This window comes from Stenella coeruleoalba, assembly GCF_951394435.1.
Source record: "Stenella coeruleoalba genome assembly, chromosome: 4".
Lineage (NCBI taxonomy): Eukaryota > Metazoa > Chordata > Mammalia > Artiodactyla > Delphinidae > Stenella > Stenella coeruleoalba.
Window position 1 is genome coordinate 120326802 of NC_137149.1, and position 17573 is coordinate 120344374.

At 39.5% G+C, this 17573-nt stretch overlaps 1 protein-coding gene and 1 long non-coding RNA gene across 8 annotated transcripts in view; one reads left to right on the plus strand and one right to left on the minus strand.

The window, feature by feature from the left end:
* SH3D19 (SH3 domain containing 19) overlaps nucleotides 1-16417 on the plus strand; it is a 180801-nt gene extending 164384 nt beyond the window's left edge. For 6 of the 7 annotated variants that reach the window (XM_079919271.1, XM_079919275.1, XM_079919272.1 and 3 more), the window contains 8 exons: nucleotides 1153-1225; nucleotides 2536-2666; nucleotides 4729-4784; nucleotides 7267-7469; nucleotides 7944-7996; nucleotides 10742-10928; nucleotides 11343-11440; nucleotides 14865-16417. In XM_079919271.1, the coding sequence (XP_079775397.1) occupies nucleotides 1153-1225; nucleotides 2536-2666; nucleotides 4729-4784; nucleotides 7267-7469; nucleotides 7944-7996; nucleotides 10742-10928; nucleotides 11343-11440; nucleotides 14865-14981 (918 nt within the window). In that variant the 3' untranslated portion in view covers nucleotides 14982-16417. Of the gene's footprint in view, nucleotides 1-1152; nucleotides 1226-2535; nucleotides 2667-4728; nucleotides 4785-7266; nucleotides 7470-7943; nucleotides 7997-10741; nucleotides 10929-11342; nucleotides 11441-14864 lie in introns of those variants that run through there. The other variant, XR_013827932.1, reaches the window with a different exon arrangement.
* On the minus strand, nucleotides 8520-10757 carry LOC307185277. Its single transcript, XR_013827935.1, has 3 exons — nucleotides 10721-10757; nucleotides 9034-9104; nucleotides 8520-8562 (listed from the first exon to the last, which is right to left on the minus strand). It is a non-coding gene; the product is annotated as an uncharacterized lncRNA (long non-coding RNA).
* Nucleotides 16418-17573: the final 1156 nt, after the last annotated feature.

Sequence of the window (17573 nt, forward strand, 5' to 3'; positions counted from 1 at the left end):
CCTGAGGGGACAGGAGCCATTGAAGGAGGGAAGAGAAAAGAAAGGGCACAGGGCTTCCCTGGTGGCGCAGTCGTTGAGAGTCCGCCTGCCGATGCAGGGGACACGGGTTCGTGCCCCGGTCCGGGAAGATCCCCCATGCTGCAGAGCGGCTGGGCCCGTGAGCCATGGCCGCTGAGCCTGCGCGTCCGGAGCCTGTGCTCTGCAACGGGAGAGGCCACAACAGTGAGAGGCCCGTGTACCGCAAAAAAAAAAAAAAAAAAAAAGAAAGAAAGGGCACAAAATTTGCCTTCATTTATTCCACAGGTTTGCCAATGTTATAATTTCAAATAATATCCTTCAGTCAGATTTGATGATGTTGATGTGGATAAGCCTGTCTCTTCATATAAAGAAACTAAGAATAACAGCTGCCTGTCAATAAGAAATGGTCACTCTTCAAATTCAGCTTCTCCTCTGGCCAGTCTAAGCACTTGGTTAGATGGATAGAGAATACTGAATTCTCTTTGCTAGTTTACTTAGAATTACTGGTGAATAAACCGTTCAGATTAAATAGGAAATCCAGGCCAGGCATGGGAGGTAGCGTTGGCTTTCAAATTAGAGAAAGCATTCAGTTAAGTGGTAATAAACGAAATGGATTTTAACTTTTTGTGAATTATACTTTTGTGGAAGTCATTAGCTCTTTTCATTACAAAAGACGAGAGCATAAATTGCAGAACTTCTTTCTTTTCCCATCTTAATGAAGAGACTGCTTTTAAGGCTCTGTTCTTAAGGTTTAGTCCTGATCACAGTTTATGGGAAAAGTGACCCTTGAAAGGTAAAAAGGTCAAAAACCACTACTTCAGGATAGAATAGGTACTGCTTTAAAAAAAAAAAAAAAAATTAAGTAATTTCCTTTTGTTTTACTCTCTTGCTTTAAAAAATGCTAAGGGATATTATAATTGAGAGTTATTTCTGTTTTCCTCTGGCAAGGACACATGCCTTTTCAACTTGGTAATGATTCCCTTGTGTGGCTCAACTGTGTGGTTTGCATCTTGCACTCATAATGTAATTGTGTCAAGAGGACCCTAATGAGGAAAAATAAAATGGTCTCAGAGTGAATAATAAATCCAGCGTCCATCCTGCACACTCCATTCACCGCCCTGTTTTCCCCCTAAGGATCCAAGCCACGCTCAGAAGCCTGTTGACAGTGGTGCCCCTCATGCTGTCGTTCTTCATGATTTTCCGGCAGGTAAGGACGTAAGTAATAAAGTGGTAGAACCTTAGGATCTGGGATCAGGCATCCTCCCCAGGTTAACCTCTCAAGGACATCCTTCTCATTTTCTGCACCAGCAGAGCCCTGGACTGGAGAGGTCATCTCATCCATCACCCCACCTTCAGGAAAAGTCAGTTGTACTGAGGCATTCCAGAAAGCTTAGCTGTAATAGCTTTGCCTTTGAAACTCCCTGTGACAGAGAGAGGAGGAGTGTTTCCCTTACAAATGAACAATTAGCAAATCGCCTACCAGTTGCAAACTTTTTCACTCTTTCAAAATGGGGTACCAAATACCAGTTATAATGAAATTAATTTGAATTTAATAAGTGGAGTTCTTTTCTCCTAAGGGTTGTAAAACCAACACACATAGCTCAGCTATTACTTATGAAATGAGTATAAAATAAAAAATAGGGACTTCCCTGGTGGCGCAGTGGTTAAGAATCTGCCTGCCAATGCAGGGGACACGGGTTCAATCCCTGGTCCGGGAAGATCCCACATGCCACGGAGCAACTAAGCCCATGTGCCACAACTACTGAGCCCACGTGCTGCAACTACTGAAGCCCATGTGCCTAGAGCCCATGCACTGCAACAAAGAGTAGCCCCCCCAGCCACAACTAGAGAAAGCCCGCATGCAGCAACGAAGACCCAGCACAGCCAAAAATAAATAAATATAAATAAATAAATAAATAATATAAATTTTTGTAATCAATTTTTAAGTACCTTTTATATCCAAGGCTACAAATAAAATAAATTCCTGATTTATTTATAACCTGTTTTTTATCCACTTGGTAGACTGATTTTTATTTCACTGTGAGTAAATTTATTTGCAAAAGAGCTGTAGGACTCCCTTAGTTAATATTTTGAGATTGAAATGATTTTTAAGCGTGGTTGAGAATAATATGAATATTATACCATGTCTATAAAACTCTTTTCATTGTTAAAATATGTATTCAGCAGAGGGTTTATATTGACACAGGAAGAATCCTTGGCCAGCACAATGTTTTGTGTGTGTGTGTGTGTGTGTGTGTGTGTGTGTGTGTGTGTGTGTGTGTTTTAACCATTTCCTATCAATCAGTGCCTGGTAAATATATCTAATTTGATCTTAAAAGAGGAGGCTCATAACAACGATATCCAGGAAAAAATAATATATTTTTAAAGTCAATTTGATTAGTATAACCTGTTCTCAGAATCAGTAGAACATACTGCCTCGGTGGACAGAACTAAATGCTACTTTAATCAGATCTGCAAGCAGGGTAATTCATCATACATAATTATTTTATGTTACAGAGCAAGTTGATGATTTGAACCTCACTTCAGGAGAAATTGTTTATCTTCTGGAAAAAATAGGTACAGATTGGTACAGGGGGAAATGTAGAAACCAGACTGGTGTATTTCCTGCCACCTACGTCAAAGTGATTGTAAGTAGATTGTGCTTGTTTAAATTGGTCATATATTCAGTGAATTCCGTGTTATTTGCAGTTTGGAAAAAAAATAACCAGAAGCCTAGATTCTTGGGTTCTGGTTCTCTCTCTTCCATTAATTCATTTGGTGTTTGAAAAATTCAGAAATAAAGGTTTGTTCAATTAGATACTAGTTAATTATTCATATATTATGGAGTATTAGCACTTAATGCTTAAATGCTATCTGAAATCCTAAGGTGAAAAACTACAGGTCCACTGGTGAATCAGCTATTCTTGGAGGGTTGATAAGCACTTGAGGGTATATGTTAATTCTTTGCAACATTCAGCAAACAAGAATTAAATGAGGGGCTTCCCTGGTGGCACAGTGGTTGAGAGTCCGCCTGCTGATGCAGGGCACACGGGTTCGTGCCCCGGTCCGGGAAGATCCCACATGCCGCGGAAAGGCTAGGCCCATGAGCCATGGCCGCTGAGCCTGCGGGTCCGGAGCCTGTGCTCCGCAACGGGAGAGGCCACAACAGTGAGAGGCCTGCGTACCGCAAAAAAAAAAAAAAAAAAAAAAGAATTAAATGATACTGGATTGTCCTGAAGGAATGTTTGTTCTCTGAGGTTATGGTACCACTTCTCCTTTTCTTTGGAGTACATTTCGTTACTGGTTTCTTTCATCCTTTCCATTCCCATTTATTTCAACCTTTAAAAAAATAGATTTGGGAATACCAAAGTACTTTCATTGGAGGTAATGGTCCATTAATGATTTTTCACATAATAATTCCAAATCTGACTGGGAAACATATATTAAAGTGTCCGAATTTTATACACCCTCAAAGCCTAACTTGTGTAAGTAGAGCCCTGAGTGCTAAGCCCGGGTGGCTGAGAAACATGGGGGTGAAATCAGACTGCCACTTGAACGTTTATATCAGTAGGAAGAGAATGACTCAGTCTCTAATATAACTTATTGATACTGGAACATATCAATAAACCTGGCTTAAATAGTTGAGCATTAACTGCTTGGCGGGGTGGGGGTAAGAAAATGATTTTCCATTACATCAGAAACTTAGCAAACAAATATAACAGAAAACCTGTATTTTTCAAGTATGAATGAGGTTGAGTCTCTTGAATTACGAAATGTGGGTCTTAAAAATTGTCTGGTATATAAAAATACCCTGATTCTTTGGAGAAATCCAACCACATTCTCTAAATTAATATTAAAGAGTAATGTTAGTTTTAGCACTCTTCCTCATTTTTCTTCTGCCCAATGTAGCAGTACTTTAAAAAGCACAATTACCACACTGAAATCAATCATACTGAATTTGCCAGATTATTGGTGTAAGTGTTATTTCTAAGCCTACAAGTTTAAAAAATTGTTTTAAGACTTCGAACTTTTGAAATTCATTAAGAAGGGCACTGATTTATTTAATGTAAACCTCAAAGCCTTAAGTAGTTTTCAGACTTATAGTGCATTATGGTCAAATATTTCATCACAACCCAGTTCTCTGGAGCCTTGTAGATGAGTTATTATATAAAGTGCTCGCCTCTTAGTAGATGCTCACTGAGTACTAAGTCCTCTCTTCCTTCCCTACTCACGTTGAAGGGGAAAAAGTGTTCCAGGGTTATGAAAATGGAGAGAATCCACAAGTTGATTAAAAGATTTTATTTTAGGGTCATGAAAGTATTGCAGAGTTCTACCAACAGTTTGAATAGGTGTCTATGTAGTGCCTGATGCCTAGTTTCTATCCTAAGCCCTCCTCACCTGAAGTTTTCAACTTAGGGGATAAGGGGTAGAGTATACTCAGTCAGGGGTAGAACGACATTAATGTGCTTATTCCAGCAAATAAGAGGATTGATTGGTTATTCAAGGAAGGCTACATCACAAGTTACGCATATTTTTAAAAACCCAAATTCTGGATTTCATACCTTCGTAGCACCTGTGGTACATTTCGTCGGTTTAACACCTAGCTAAACTGGCTAACTTTAGTCATGAATTTGCTAATTACTTAGCTTAAATTTATCTTATTAAAATCTGAAAGAATACAGCTGTTGTCTTGATTTTTGTCTTTACTAGACTGATGTTCCAGGAGGAAATGGGAAAAGGGAATCCGTCACATCTCATTGTGTTAAGTAAGTTTTACTTGTGTTGTTTTGCACAAGATACAAAGGATGGTGAGCATTTATGTCATACAGAATAAACACTTCAGATGTATGATTATTCAGATTCTCAATGTGTCTTTTTAATTATGAGGAAAACTACTTGTTTAAAAATTCTGGTGAAATTGCAACATGCTGATAGAAGCAACTCCCCATATCAATACAGGCCATATAGACAGGCACAAACAGTCTATCCCGGTGTGTCCCACAGCCTGGCCTCACCCAAGCAGAGAGGTTTCATCATCCAGGGCATTTTGTGTTGCTTCTGCTGTTTATCTACCAACAGATTTCTAGAAGGTTCAAATATTTTTGTCATAGTGTTAGGGAACCGCTGACCGAAACCACCCACCTTGGCTAGGCACGATGGTAACCACTTCTACGAGCTGTCTCACAACAGGAGGTCCTGATAAGGAACTTGCTGCTAACCAGGAGAATTCAGGAGGGGCTGAAAAGAGGGAAGAGATACCAGCCCATAATATGTCTTGTAAAACTAACTAGAAGAATTCAGGAGGGGCCAAAGGGAGGGAGGATACACTAGCCCATAATATTGTCCTACCAAAGTCCCAGAATCCTTCACACTGGAATGGTGCGCTGAGGATGGGCGCACCACCAGGAAGGACCCTCAGTCAGACTAAATATGGGCCAACCAAGATGACTGGGAAGAGACAACCCGGAAACTAACCCCATTACCATAAAACCTGAGACTGCGAGCCACGTGGCAGGGCAGTTCTCCTGGGGTCTCTTACCCCACTGCTCTCCACCCAGGCGCCCCTTCCCAATAAAGTCTTTTGCTTTGTCAGTACGTGTGTCTCCTCGGACAATTCATTTCTGAGTGTTAGACAAGAGCCCACTCTTAGGCCCTGGAAGGGGTCCCCCCGCTTCCTGCAACAATAGAAAATATTTAAACCTGATAGAGGGACTTCCCTTGTGGTCCAGTAGCTAAGACTCCATGCTCCCAATGCAGGGGGCTCGGGGTCAATCCCTGGTCAGGGAACTAGATCCACATTCCGCAACTAAGAGTTCACATGCCGCAACTAAAAGATCCCGCATGCTACAACGAAGATCCCACATGCCACGACTAAGACCCGGTGCAGCCAAATAAATAAATATATATATTTTTAATGAACAAAAAAGTAAACCTAACAGAAATATGAACCCTACAAAAACTGCTAGGCATTTTGTATTGTTTTGTTTTTGTTTTTGAAAGTAAAGGAAGAGTTAATTTGGAGGGGTCGTCTTTATGTTTGAAGACCTTTCCGTGAATTTATGTACCCTTTTCTGCATCACTGTAACTCCTTTGTGATTTAAAACATTGCCACAATGCAACTTTATATTCCAGTTAAATGAGCAAATTAATAGAATTCAGTACCTGCTGAAGACTGTAAACCTGTCTTTGAATCGGTCAGACATAAGAAGATATGCTCCCTGAGGACTTCAGAAAATAAATGCAAAGGTTATCACAAATAAGAAAACTTCTGATGCCACAATAGTTTAATTCTGTTTCAGGTTCAGTTTTTCTCCTATTTTTAAGCAGTGTTTACCGTGTCAGCAGGTTGAATTTAAAGTGGGCTTTCATGGCTGTTGATGCATTGACCTGACTTAAATCAGACTTAGATTGGAGCGAGTACCCACCTATTCTCTTCAGGCAATTGTATCTCCTTAGTCATAGCTGTTGAAACTTCCTTTCTAAAGCCTCAAATCAAAAGTTTGGGAATCAGTCATGTCTTCTAGGGACACAATTTCATCTCTGTTTTTATCTTATTTTCAGTCAAAATTGTAGATCATTCTAATTCTCAGAAATGAAGCCTTTTTAAAGGAGATACAAACATAATTTTTAAAACAACAGTGTAAGATATAAGATTAAATGTTATAAGATAATAAGCCGAGTTTCTGTTTTCTTCGAACCTTCTAGTTTTGAAGGCCATTCATCTATATACACAACTCACTGATTCAGCATACATTGAGCATCTACCCTGCCCAGCTGGTGCCCATTGCATTTCTGCCATGGAAGTTTGATGTCTTGCCCTGAGATTCTCAGGGTTAACACTCCTAAACTCAGTGCATTTATGACTGAGAGGGTTCAGACTTGGCCCTGGATTACTATGGCCCAAGGATACAAAGACAAGGAGACTGGGGAGATTCTGTCATGAAGAAAAGGTGATCAAAAGATGTGCAACATTAACCAACCACCAGCTGCTTATCAGGGATTCTGCCTGTACTTGTGACCTTGACTTTAGCCTTTCTGAGTGAATAGGTTCATATCTAAAAAGTAAGGACTATCATTTAGAAATATAGCTTATTCTTTTTCATGGAAAATTTTAAACTATGCCTAGTATACCTTGTTCCACAGTAAACACAGAATAAATATTTATTGAAAGACTAAATGAAGGTTTTAAAGCATTCTGAAAGTTAGTACTCTCTAGTTTAACCCACAAATGTGGTCTTCTTTCTTCAGAGGCCCAAGATGTGTTGCTCGATTTGAGTATATTGGAGACCAGAAGGATGAGTTAAGTTTCTCAGAGGGAGAAATTATTATTCTTAAAGAGTATGTGAATGACGAGTGGGCGAGAGGAGAACTTCGAGAGAGATCTGGGATCTTCCCCCTTAACTTTGTGGAACTCATTGAGGATCATCCCACCTCTGGTACAAATGTTTTAAGTGAGTACAGAGAATATGGTTTTTTATTATGTCCTATCCTAATTCAAATAAACCAGATAATAGGTTAATTCTTAAGTTGCATAATAATCTACATTGCCATATTTTTTAAGGTAGAAGGAAAAATGATTTTTAAATGGTCAACATCATTATTGGGATAGTCATTGTTGTGGCAGTCTCTCAAAGAGCTGGCTTTGGTGTTTTAGGTAGTTAGTGGTGGCTTCATATTAGAAATGGCAGAAAAAAAAATCACTGACTTTCAAACAGAAATGGCCTATAGAATATAACTAATGTGTATCCTCCTTCACCTTACAGTAAAGGAAACAAATCTGGAGAGGGTAGTGCTGGGCAAAGTTATACAGCCAGTACATGAAGAGACTGATCTGGAATCCCAGACTTTTCACTCTCCCCCCAAAGTTTTTCTCCAATACTATATGGTCTTTACAGCTGAAGTTTTGACATTTTTTTAAAATACAGGCACAAAGGTACCACTGAAAACCAAAAAAGAAGATTCTGGTGCAAATTATCAGGTAGGCTGCTTGAATAGATAACTGTAGTGAAAGCCAAGTTTTATCTCTGGGAGGACTATTAAAATCATAATTATCAAAAGAAAATGTTATAAATCATTTTTTGTGTTTTTTTTAAAATTTATTTATTTATTCATTTTTGGCAGTGTTGGGTCTTCGTTGTTGTGTGCGGGCTTTCTCTAGTTGCAGAGAGCGGGGGCTACTCTTCATTGCAGTGTGTGGGCTTCTCATTGCAGTGTCTTCTCTTGTTGCGGAGCACAGGCTCTAGGCACTCTGGCTTCAGTAGTTGTGGCACGCGGGCTCAGTAGTTGTGGCTCGTGGGCTCTAGAGTGCAGGCTCAGTAGTTGTGGTGCACGGGCCTAGTTGCTCTGCGGCATGTGGGATCTTCCCGGACCAGAGCTTGAACCCATATCCCCTGCATTGGCAGGTGGACTCTTAACCACTGCGCCACCAGGGAAGCCCTGTAAGTCATTTTTTAATTCATGTAGCAAATATTTGAAGTAAACAGATGATTAATATCTTTATTGCATATAGAGCTCGTACAAATGAGTTAGAAAGACATGCGAACCCTGATAAAAAACAAGGAGAGATATTATTAGAATATTCATGAAAGAGATATTATAAGTGGCTGATATTAAAAAAGTATTTAACCTTATAGTAATCAAAGAAATGCCTTGTAAAGAGACAATAAAATACCATTTAACGTATCTAATGAAGATTCAATACAACTCAACAGTAAATAATTATAAGTATGTGAATGTTAAAACAGAGAAAGTGCAGATTATTGTTATCATTATTTTTATTTCTCACCCTAAGAAAAGGATGAAAAATGAGACAAGGTTTTAGTCACAAAGATGGTCATGGTGGTGTTATTATAACAAGAAAAAATTGGAAATAACCTAAATATGGTCATTATCGGGAGAATGTTCTGAGGACATTAAAAACTAGATTTGTAAAGTAAATGGCATGGGAGGAAAACATGTATTATAGGGAAGTTGAATATATAGCATAAAAAGACTATGAGGAAATGTGTTTGTTACCATTCAGTTGCCCTTAGGTAGTGAGATTATAGGTGGTTGGGTGTTCTTCCCATTCTTCATATATTTCCGAACTGCCAAGTGTTTAGGAGCATTTGTATTATTTTATAATGGGAGAGAGAAAAAAATGGATTAAAATTTTTACACTGTATAACATGGCTTCAGAAGTGTTTAAACTGAATAGGAATGTGGGTGACTTCCCATTGTTTTTTGTGACATTATTTTAGAAGAGTGAGCCTGATGGGGTCATTGTTTGTCAAAAATGTCAGTGGTAATTAGGCTGTGTGTCTCTCAATTCTTTCATCTTCCCCCCACTGCTAAAGTCAAACAGGAAAGAAAGGGACTACAGTTCTCCAAAAGGAAATGTTCACATGGTTCCCTGTATTTCTTGGGAGTGACAAGTACCGTTCTTTAGGGTTGGTTACCCAAGTACAGGAACAAAACGGTAGGGTTAGGGTTTTTTGTTTAATTTTTTGTTTTTCTTTCAAGCCATCAGTTGATGAGAACTTAAGATGTACCAGGCACTGTGCTAAGCATTCTACACGCATTACCTCATTTGATCCCCAAAGCAACTCTAAGATGAAGCTGAGGCTCAGAGTAGAGAAGCTTCTTGCCCAGTGTCAGCGAGGAGGTGGCAGAGCTGACTGGTGGGCTCCAAGCCTTTGCTCTTAGTGTTATCCTTGCCTCTCGCTTGGGCTTCTTGAACATAGGGCTCCCATCGTGACTTGGCAGTGATGCCTCTTCTCAGGGCAGAACCTTCTTCTGATGTGTTTGCAGTAAAAGCATTACTGTTGGAGCATTCCCCCACACTAGCCCACCATATCTGGGTGATTATCCTGCCAGCCTTGGAGCTAACTATGCGTCATAAAGTTAAAAGTGTGGGGACTTCCCTGGTGGCACAGTGGTTAAGAATCCGCCTGCCAATGCAGGGGACACAGGTTCAATCCCTGGTCTAGGAAGATCCCACATGCTGTGGAGCAACTAAGCCCATGCACCGCAACTACTGAAGCCCGCGTGCTCTAGGGCCCGCATGCTGCAACTACTGAAGCCTGAGCGCCTAGAGCCCATGTGCTGCAACAAGAGAAGCTACCGCAGTGAGAAGCCCGTGCACTGCAACGAAGAGTAGCCCCTGCTCACTGCAACTAGAGAAAGCCTGCATGCAGCAACGAAGATCCAATGCAGCCAAAAAAAAAAAAAAAAAAATTAAAAGTGTGAACTAATGAAGTCCTGTGCCATGGAATCTGATAGCCTCTGAAACATGTAGAGACCTGGGAATTAACAGACTGCCCATTCTGATCCTTCCTAATTTAGATAAAGAAGAACCTCACTGAAAATTATATGCTTTGCCAGAATGTTTTCGTAGTGTCATAAATACTATACACAAATATTGCAAGCTTTTATCTAATTTTAGTGTAACTGTCATAGATAATAATTAGAAAAAATTTTTGCTTAAGCATTATATAGCCCTTTAAAGCAGAAAGTCACAAATTTTATCACGTCTGTCATTTAGAATTCTATTTTAAGAAAAAGTTATTGGAAACTTTTATTTCTGAAACTCAATAGTGACATAAGGTATTGAGTGATTTAAAGTGGCCTTCAGGCGTTGAAATCTTATGACCCCTTAGCTTTTTTTCCACCACTTTTTAAGCTTTGTAGAAATTACTCTCAAACAAAATCTCACATTTCTTACCAAACTTCTGATTTGAAACAGGAGAACAGTCTTTCTGCAGAATGGTGCGAAGCTCTTCACAGTTTCACAGCGGAGACCAGTGACGACTTGTCCTTCAAGAGAGGAGACCAGATCCTGATCATGGAACGTGTGGACTCCGACTGGTACAAGGGCAGACTGCGCGACAGGGAGGGCATCTTCCCCGCAGTCTTCGTGCGGCCCTGCCCAGGTGCGACAGCTGCAAGGAAGGCTCTTAACCCTCTAAGGGAAGTGTGAGGCCTTTGAAATGATACATATTCCGTTTCCCTCTGGGCATGTTCAATTTAAGTTGTTTGCCTACATTTGCAAGTTGATTCATAAAGTCATGCAAACTTTCTTCATATAATTTATTGAAGTTATGGGGAAAAGAGATTTTAAAATGCCTTCAATTAATAATGGCTAATTTTGTCTCCTAAATGTTAATATATTTTGTATAATTTTTTTCCTGCTAAGACAGCATCCTTCATCTTGTTGCAAGTTAGGTAAATTCAAAATTAATTGGAAGTATTATGTCCTGGGAATGACAAGGGGGTTTCTTAAAATGTTCGACTTGTGTTTTAGTCCAATGTCTTTCTATATATTTGAATTTTTGGTGTCTTCACAGCTGAGGCTAAAAGTACGGCTGCTTTAGCACTGAAGGGGAGGAAGGCCAAAGCCTTGTATGATTTCCATGGGGAGAATGAAGATGAGCTTTCCTTCAAGGTCAGAATGTGTATCTTTTTGTAATTGCATTAAGCAGCTATAAATTTTGAAATGTCTTCCACTGAAGGGTGGAACATTTGGGTGGAGTACTGATCATTAGTCAAGAATGAACAGAGCTTCCCTGGTGGCGCAGTGGTTGAGAGTCCGCCTGCCGATGCAGGGGACACGGGTTCGTGCCCCGGTCCGGGAAGATCCCACATGCCGCGGAGCGGCTGGGCCCGTGAGCCATGGCCGCTGAGCTAGCGCGTCCAGAGCCTGTGCTCCACAACAGGAGAGGCCACAACAGTGAGATGCCCGCATACCGCAAAAAAAAAAAATGAACAGATCTCAGACCCTCATTCTAAAGGATGAGATTAGAGAAAGTGAATAGGGCAAATGTAAATTATCAGCAAGGAATTTAGGTACTTAAAGAAAGCCTGATTGATATCCATAGCACCACAGTCGCCTACCAAATTCCTTATTCCTTAGCCTTATAACACGTCTCACTAATGTTGGAGGTTTCATTGGTAGCCCTAGTAAAGGATGATCCTCTACATGGCCCTTGCAGCCTTCATGTCTTTGAAACCAGCGGAGAAATCAGGTGGCAACCACTACAGCTGGCCTCTGCAGCAGTGCCTCATAAGACACCGGAGTCTTGTCCACAAAGACACTGACTAGACTTTAGGGAAATGATCCCAAAAGGTTAAGGTATTTTGCACAAGTTTTTTTTTAGAAGCCTAAAATCTAATCTTAATCTTACTTCATCAAGGAAGTACCTTTTATTTTTTTAAAGTAAAAAGAATACTTCCATGATCCTGTTTCCGCAGTCCACAGTTCGACGGTGGTCAGAGGAAAGCACCCAGGGTAGTACTTTGGGATTGGGCCAGAGGAAGGAGGGTGGCTTTAGTAAGTCATTGCTGTCAGAAGAGCCTGTCTCAGACAGTGGGAAATTCTCCATTATCGGAGATGCTCAGAGGCAGGGGTGCCATAGAAGGAATTAAAGCATCCAGGAGTGATTGGACAAGATGAGACTTAAGACAGAGGGTACCCAAACAAGGTTTTCATCTGTCTACAACAAAATGATGAAAACAGTGATATTGGGTATGTGCAGGCTTTAGGGGAGCCATGGAGAAGGGGAGGCATGCCTAGATATATAAGGTTGCTAACTTTTCTATTTTGTGATGGAGTTTTACTTTATTCTGAGAATTTCTTCCTTTTCATATTAAAATGTCATTTCTATTATAAAATATTATTAGTAAATGTATAGATTTCTTATGCAAAATTATAATTGGTAACCCTATATCAGTTTTTTTTTTAATTTATTGGTCCAAATGTTTAGAAACTGTTGCCCTAGTCCTTTTCAATCTTGAGAGTCAGTGGCTCAAAATTAATTCCTTTTATCTTTACATAAAATGTTACTGCAAGTGAACACTCTGGATTCAGACTTTTGGGATATTATTTTGGCCTTCATTTAGGTTATGTCAATGTAACAGAATTCACAGTATCATCCAGAAGATAGGTTGTCTTCATTTTACAAATGCCTGGCTGTAAGCAAGACAGTTCTAGAGATTTTTAGTTAAGGGATTCTGCACCACTTTCAGAGTTGTTGATCATTAATATTTTATTAAATATCCACAGAATATTAGTAAATAAAACTTTTTAAAATTGTCCTAGCCCTCAGAAAACTGACATAGTATGTATGTATGGACCAGAGCTAAGAAAAATAATTTTAGTCAGTGATTATGTTATAGTTTAGGAAGTGGAAGGAACTTACTTGTTAGTCAGTGATTATGTTATAGTTTAGGAAATGGAAGGAACTTACTTGTAACAGAACCTTTGAATGCCAGAATTTTTACAGATTTTAGCAAGGTAAATTAATGACATGGGATAGTCAGCATTTTCCCTTAAGAAAGGCCTTAAATCAAACCTGTTTTCCAAAGGGCAATGTCCTAGGGCTACAAATAAATCCATTTAGCCTGATAAAGATATTCTTAAAAGTAGCCAGGGTCATCTTGGACCATTATAGAATCCTAAACCCAGATTCTAAGCAACAGTTAGAAACCATAAAGAACAAAATAGTTCCAGGAGATAACAGAAGACATAATTTTTGAAATTGAGGAATTATAATTCATACACGAATAAGATACACAACCCTTTTGACTAACCTGATGAGGATAAATCATGTGCTGAGTCAGGGTGAAGCTCTTTAAGACAGGGAAGAATGCAAATTTGATATTGAGGCCGTGGAGGAATGGAATAAACCAAATGGTAGAGGAGAATACCATTATGTGGAAGAATATAGAGTACAAAGCGCTCAGGATGTTGAGAAAAGGCAATTGCAGTAAAAACCTTTCCAAGTAAAAAGGTCTACTATAAAACGTGGTGACCTCATGCCTAATAGCAATACAGGCCCTGGAATCACACTAGGTTTGAATTCTGTCTCTACCACTAACTAGACATGCAACACTGAGCAAGTCACGTAATCTGACCTTCAGTTTCCTTTTCTTTAAAATAAGGAAATCTATAAAAATATTTCTCAAAAATGGGGATAATAATAGTACCCACTTCTAGGACTGTGTTGTTGTTTAAATGAATTAATTTCCACTATTCTTAGTTTGTTAAAAAATAAAAATAGGGCTTCCCTGGTGGCGCAGAGTCTGCCTGCCAATGCAGGGGACACGGGTTTGTGCCCCGGTCCGGGAAGATCCCACATGCCGCAGAGCGGCTAGGCCCGTGAGCCATGGCCGCTGAGCCTGTGCGTCCGGAGCCTGTGCTCCCCAACAGGAGGCCGCAATGGTGAGAGGCCTGCGTACCACAAAAAAAAATAATAATAAAATAAAATAAAATAAATGAGTTAATTCCCATGAAGTACATAGAAGAGGGCAAGGCATACAGTAAACATATGGCTCACTCTCTCATCTTCAGATCTTTGCTTAAGTGTCACCTGGCTGCCCTAAAGAGATGGCAGCCCACACTTTCTGTCCTCCTCTGTTGGCTTATTCATCTCCCAACTCTAGAATAAGGTCTTTACTCTTTGCTGTATCCATAGTGCCCAGAATAGTGTCTGACACACAGTGGGTACTCAATAAATAATTGTTAGATGGGGAAAAAAAATTTTATATATATGATAGCTGGTATTTTTATTTATTAAAGAAGAATTTTAGATTAAGAGTGGTGAATTTGGGGGGCACAAAATACAACCAGGAAAATAAAAGTGCAACAAGGGTGACAATGGCAAAGGAATGCGCTTTGACGAAAAGAGCATACAAGCTAATGGCATCATTAGGGTTAGATCATCTTTGTGGTACATTGTTTAATCCTCTTGGCAAATCAAGATAAATGAGTTATATAAAGAGGAGATGTACATGCCTCTCCAGGTGGGCTGCTTACCATGCTTATCCTCAATAGAAACTAATCATTATTTTCAATTCCTGTCTTCTTACAGGCTGGAGACATAATAACAGAGCTGGAATCTGTAGATGATGACTGGATGAGTGGAGAATTGATGGGAAAATCTGGAATATTTCCCAAAACCTACATTCAGTTTTTACAAGTCGGCTAAAGGTGAAGCTTGACTGTGTTCCTTGGCACAAGAACTCACTTGAACTATCACTTTGACTATCAGATATGTTTTTGCACTATTTTTTTAAACTGAAAGAAATATCTATGCTGTACATGGTATATTAGAACTTTCTGAAAGCAGAAAACATCTGATTTTGTAGTTAGCTTTCATTCACAGTAGAAACGTGCACACGGAAACCCATGAGCACATTTCTACCAAGGAGGACATCAAGCAGGATTAGCAAGGCAGGCAGACCCTTCCCCCGGGAAAGTGTCTGGTGACAGGGCAGCATGAGGACACTTAGAAGCAGAAGTTGCACTTGGACCTCTGTGTTCATCAGCACAAGTAAATTAACCTGCTTCTTCATTTTCTACTTTAGTTTTAAAAGAGGATATTTGTTATTCTACATGCTGTAACTATCAGGCCATGGTTGGTAACCTAAATTTCATCACTGATATTCAAATTAATTCTAACAGCTTGAGCGCATTATCCTTATTACTGGAGCAAAGCCTTGCTCCAGGAAAGGGTAGTTCATTGACTAGTGGGAGCCTTTGTGAGCACATGGTGAATCAGCTCACAGTCACCACATGCGCCTGTGGTAGCAGGTGTTTCCCCTTTGTCCCAGTGTTTGAAAGGTGTTGAAATTTGATGTATCTTAGTCAAAAGAACCAAAACCATCCTGAAATGCCTTGCTAATACAACTAACCCTTCCACATACCTACAGTACTTAATTTCTTTCCTCTGTGTATACTTTATGTTAACAGGGTTATTATAAGCACATTTTCTGAATCTGCAATCATTCTTTTGACAATTACTGGTACCCAAAGAAAAATTCATTTTCTTTGAGTTACCCCAGTAATATATAAAACTATGTCTTGTTATAGTGGTACATTATGAATCACATATATCTCAGAATACAGAGCAACTGTTAAGATGGAAAACAATGCCAAACCCCCAGCTCATTCTTCCAAGTATAATCAGAGCGAAAAATAATTTGAGAATCTGAAGGCTGATACTTTTGGGGTTGTTTTCTTTTTTCTCCAGCTCTTCCCTGCACAGTTATTAGCGTAAATAAAAAACCACTTTCCTGCTATCCATTGTTATGCATTCCAGGCTTAAGATAAAAGTGGTTCCTTGCAACACTGAATCAATTACAGTTTATGGGCTAAAGCCAAATAGGTCGAAGACAATCTTCCGAACAGATCAATGGAACAGAACTTCATTGAAAATGTAAAACACTTTCCCAACTATGTTCATAACTTTCTTCTATTTTTGAGAAGAGTTTCATATGCTGGGCCACTTTTTAGCTTTTGTTTTTGTTTCCACTGTCTGAATTCAAAGTTAGGCAGTAAGTGGTGAAACCATCATGTGAACACCATGTGGGGTTCTGTAAGGGAGGAGATATTTACTCTTTTATTAAAGCTCATTTCCCAGTATATGGTTAAAATTGATTTTGGAATATGGGGGCTGTTTGTTCTACATGTTTTGGGTAAAGAGGACAGTATAAAGAAAACTGGTCAAATTTCACTCAAGTTATTTCATAAGAAATGGATGACTTAAAGCATATTATCCCAACTAAATTCCTATTTGCAGCAAGCTTGTACAACAGCAGGAAAGAGAGAAGTGGGGGGGTAGTGTCTGGGATAGGACATGAGGTATATTTCTTTGCCTGTGTAATTTTAACATCTTATATCAAAGATCATGAAAACCTAGCTTTACTGGAGAAAAATATTCCTTTTAAATTTTGGCCTCTGTCAGCAGAATGATAAGTGCAATAGTTGTAAATCTACTTGACACTATAATAAACCGAACTGAACTTTTCAAAGTCCTTTTCTCATACATATTAGACTGAGGTTTTTGAGAACAGAGTTGGTATCTTATAGCTCCAGCCCTTTGCACCATATAGGCTCAATAGAGGGTTTTTGGTTGGTTGATTGTTTGGCTGGCTGGTTGGACAACTTTCACATAATAGTGATACTATCTTGGATCCAATATGCTCCAATATCTTTCCTCTTTATTGACAAAAATCTTTATTGACAAAAATCTTTATTGAAACAAAATTTGCAGTTTTATGTCTTCCATTCCATCATGCTACATTTTTTGCTTGCCATTTATTACCTACTCAACTGACAAGAAGTAAAAATGTAGCATGGTGTAGGTTTTTCATAGGTGCTTTTTTTTTAATTTATTTATTTAATTTATTTTATTTTTGGCTGCATTGGGTCTTTGTTGCTGTGCACGAGCTTTCTCTAGTTCCAGCGAGCAGGGGCTACTCTTCGTTGTGGTGCCCGGGCTTCTCATTGTGGTGGCTTCTCTTGTTGCAGAGCACGGGCTCTAGGTGCACAGGCTTCAGTAATTGTGGCTCATGGGCTCCAGAGCACAGGCTCAGTAGTTGTGGCGCACGGGCTTGGTTGCTCCGCGGCACGTGGGGTCTTCCCGGACCAGGGATCAAACCCGTGTCCCCTGCATTGGCAGGCAGATTCTTAACCACTGCACCACCAGGGAAGCCCCTTCATAGGTACTCTCTTATTCTGTATATTGACTGAACATGATTTTTATACTCAGTGAATTTCCTAGTGAAGAAATAGAAAT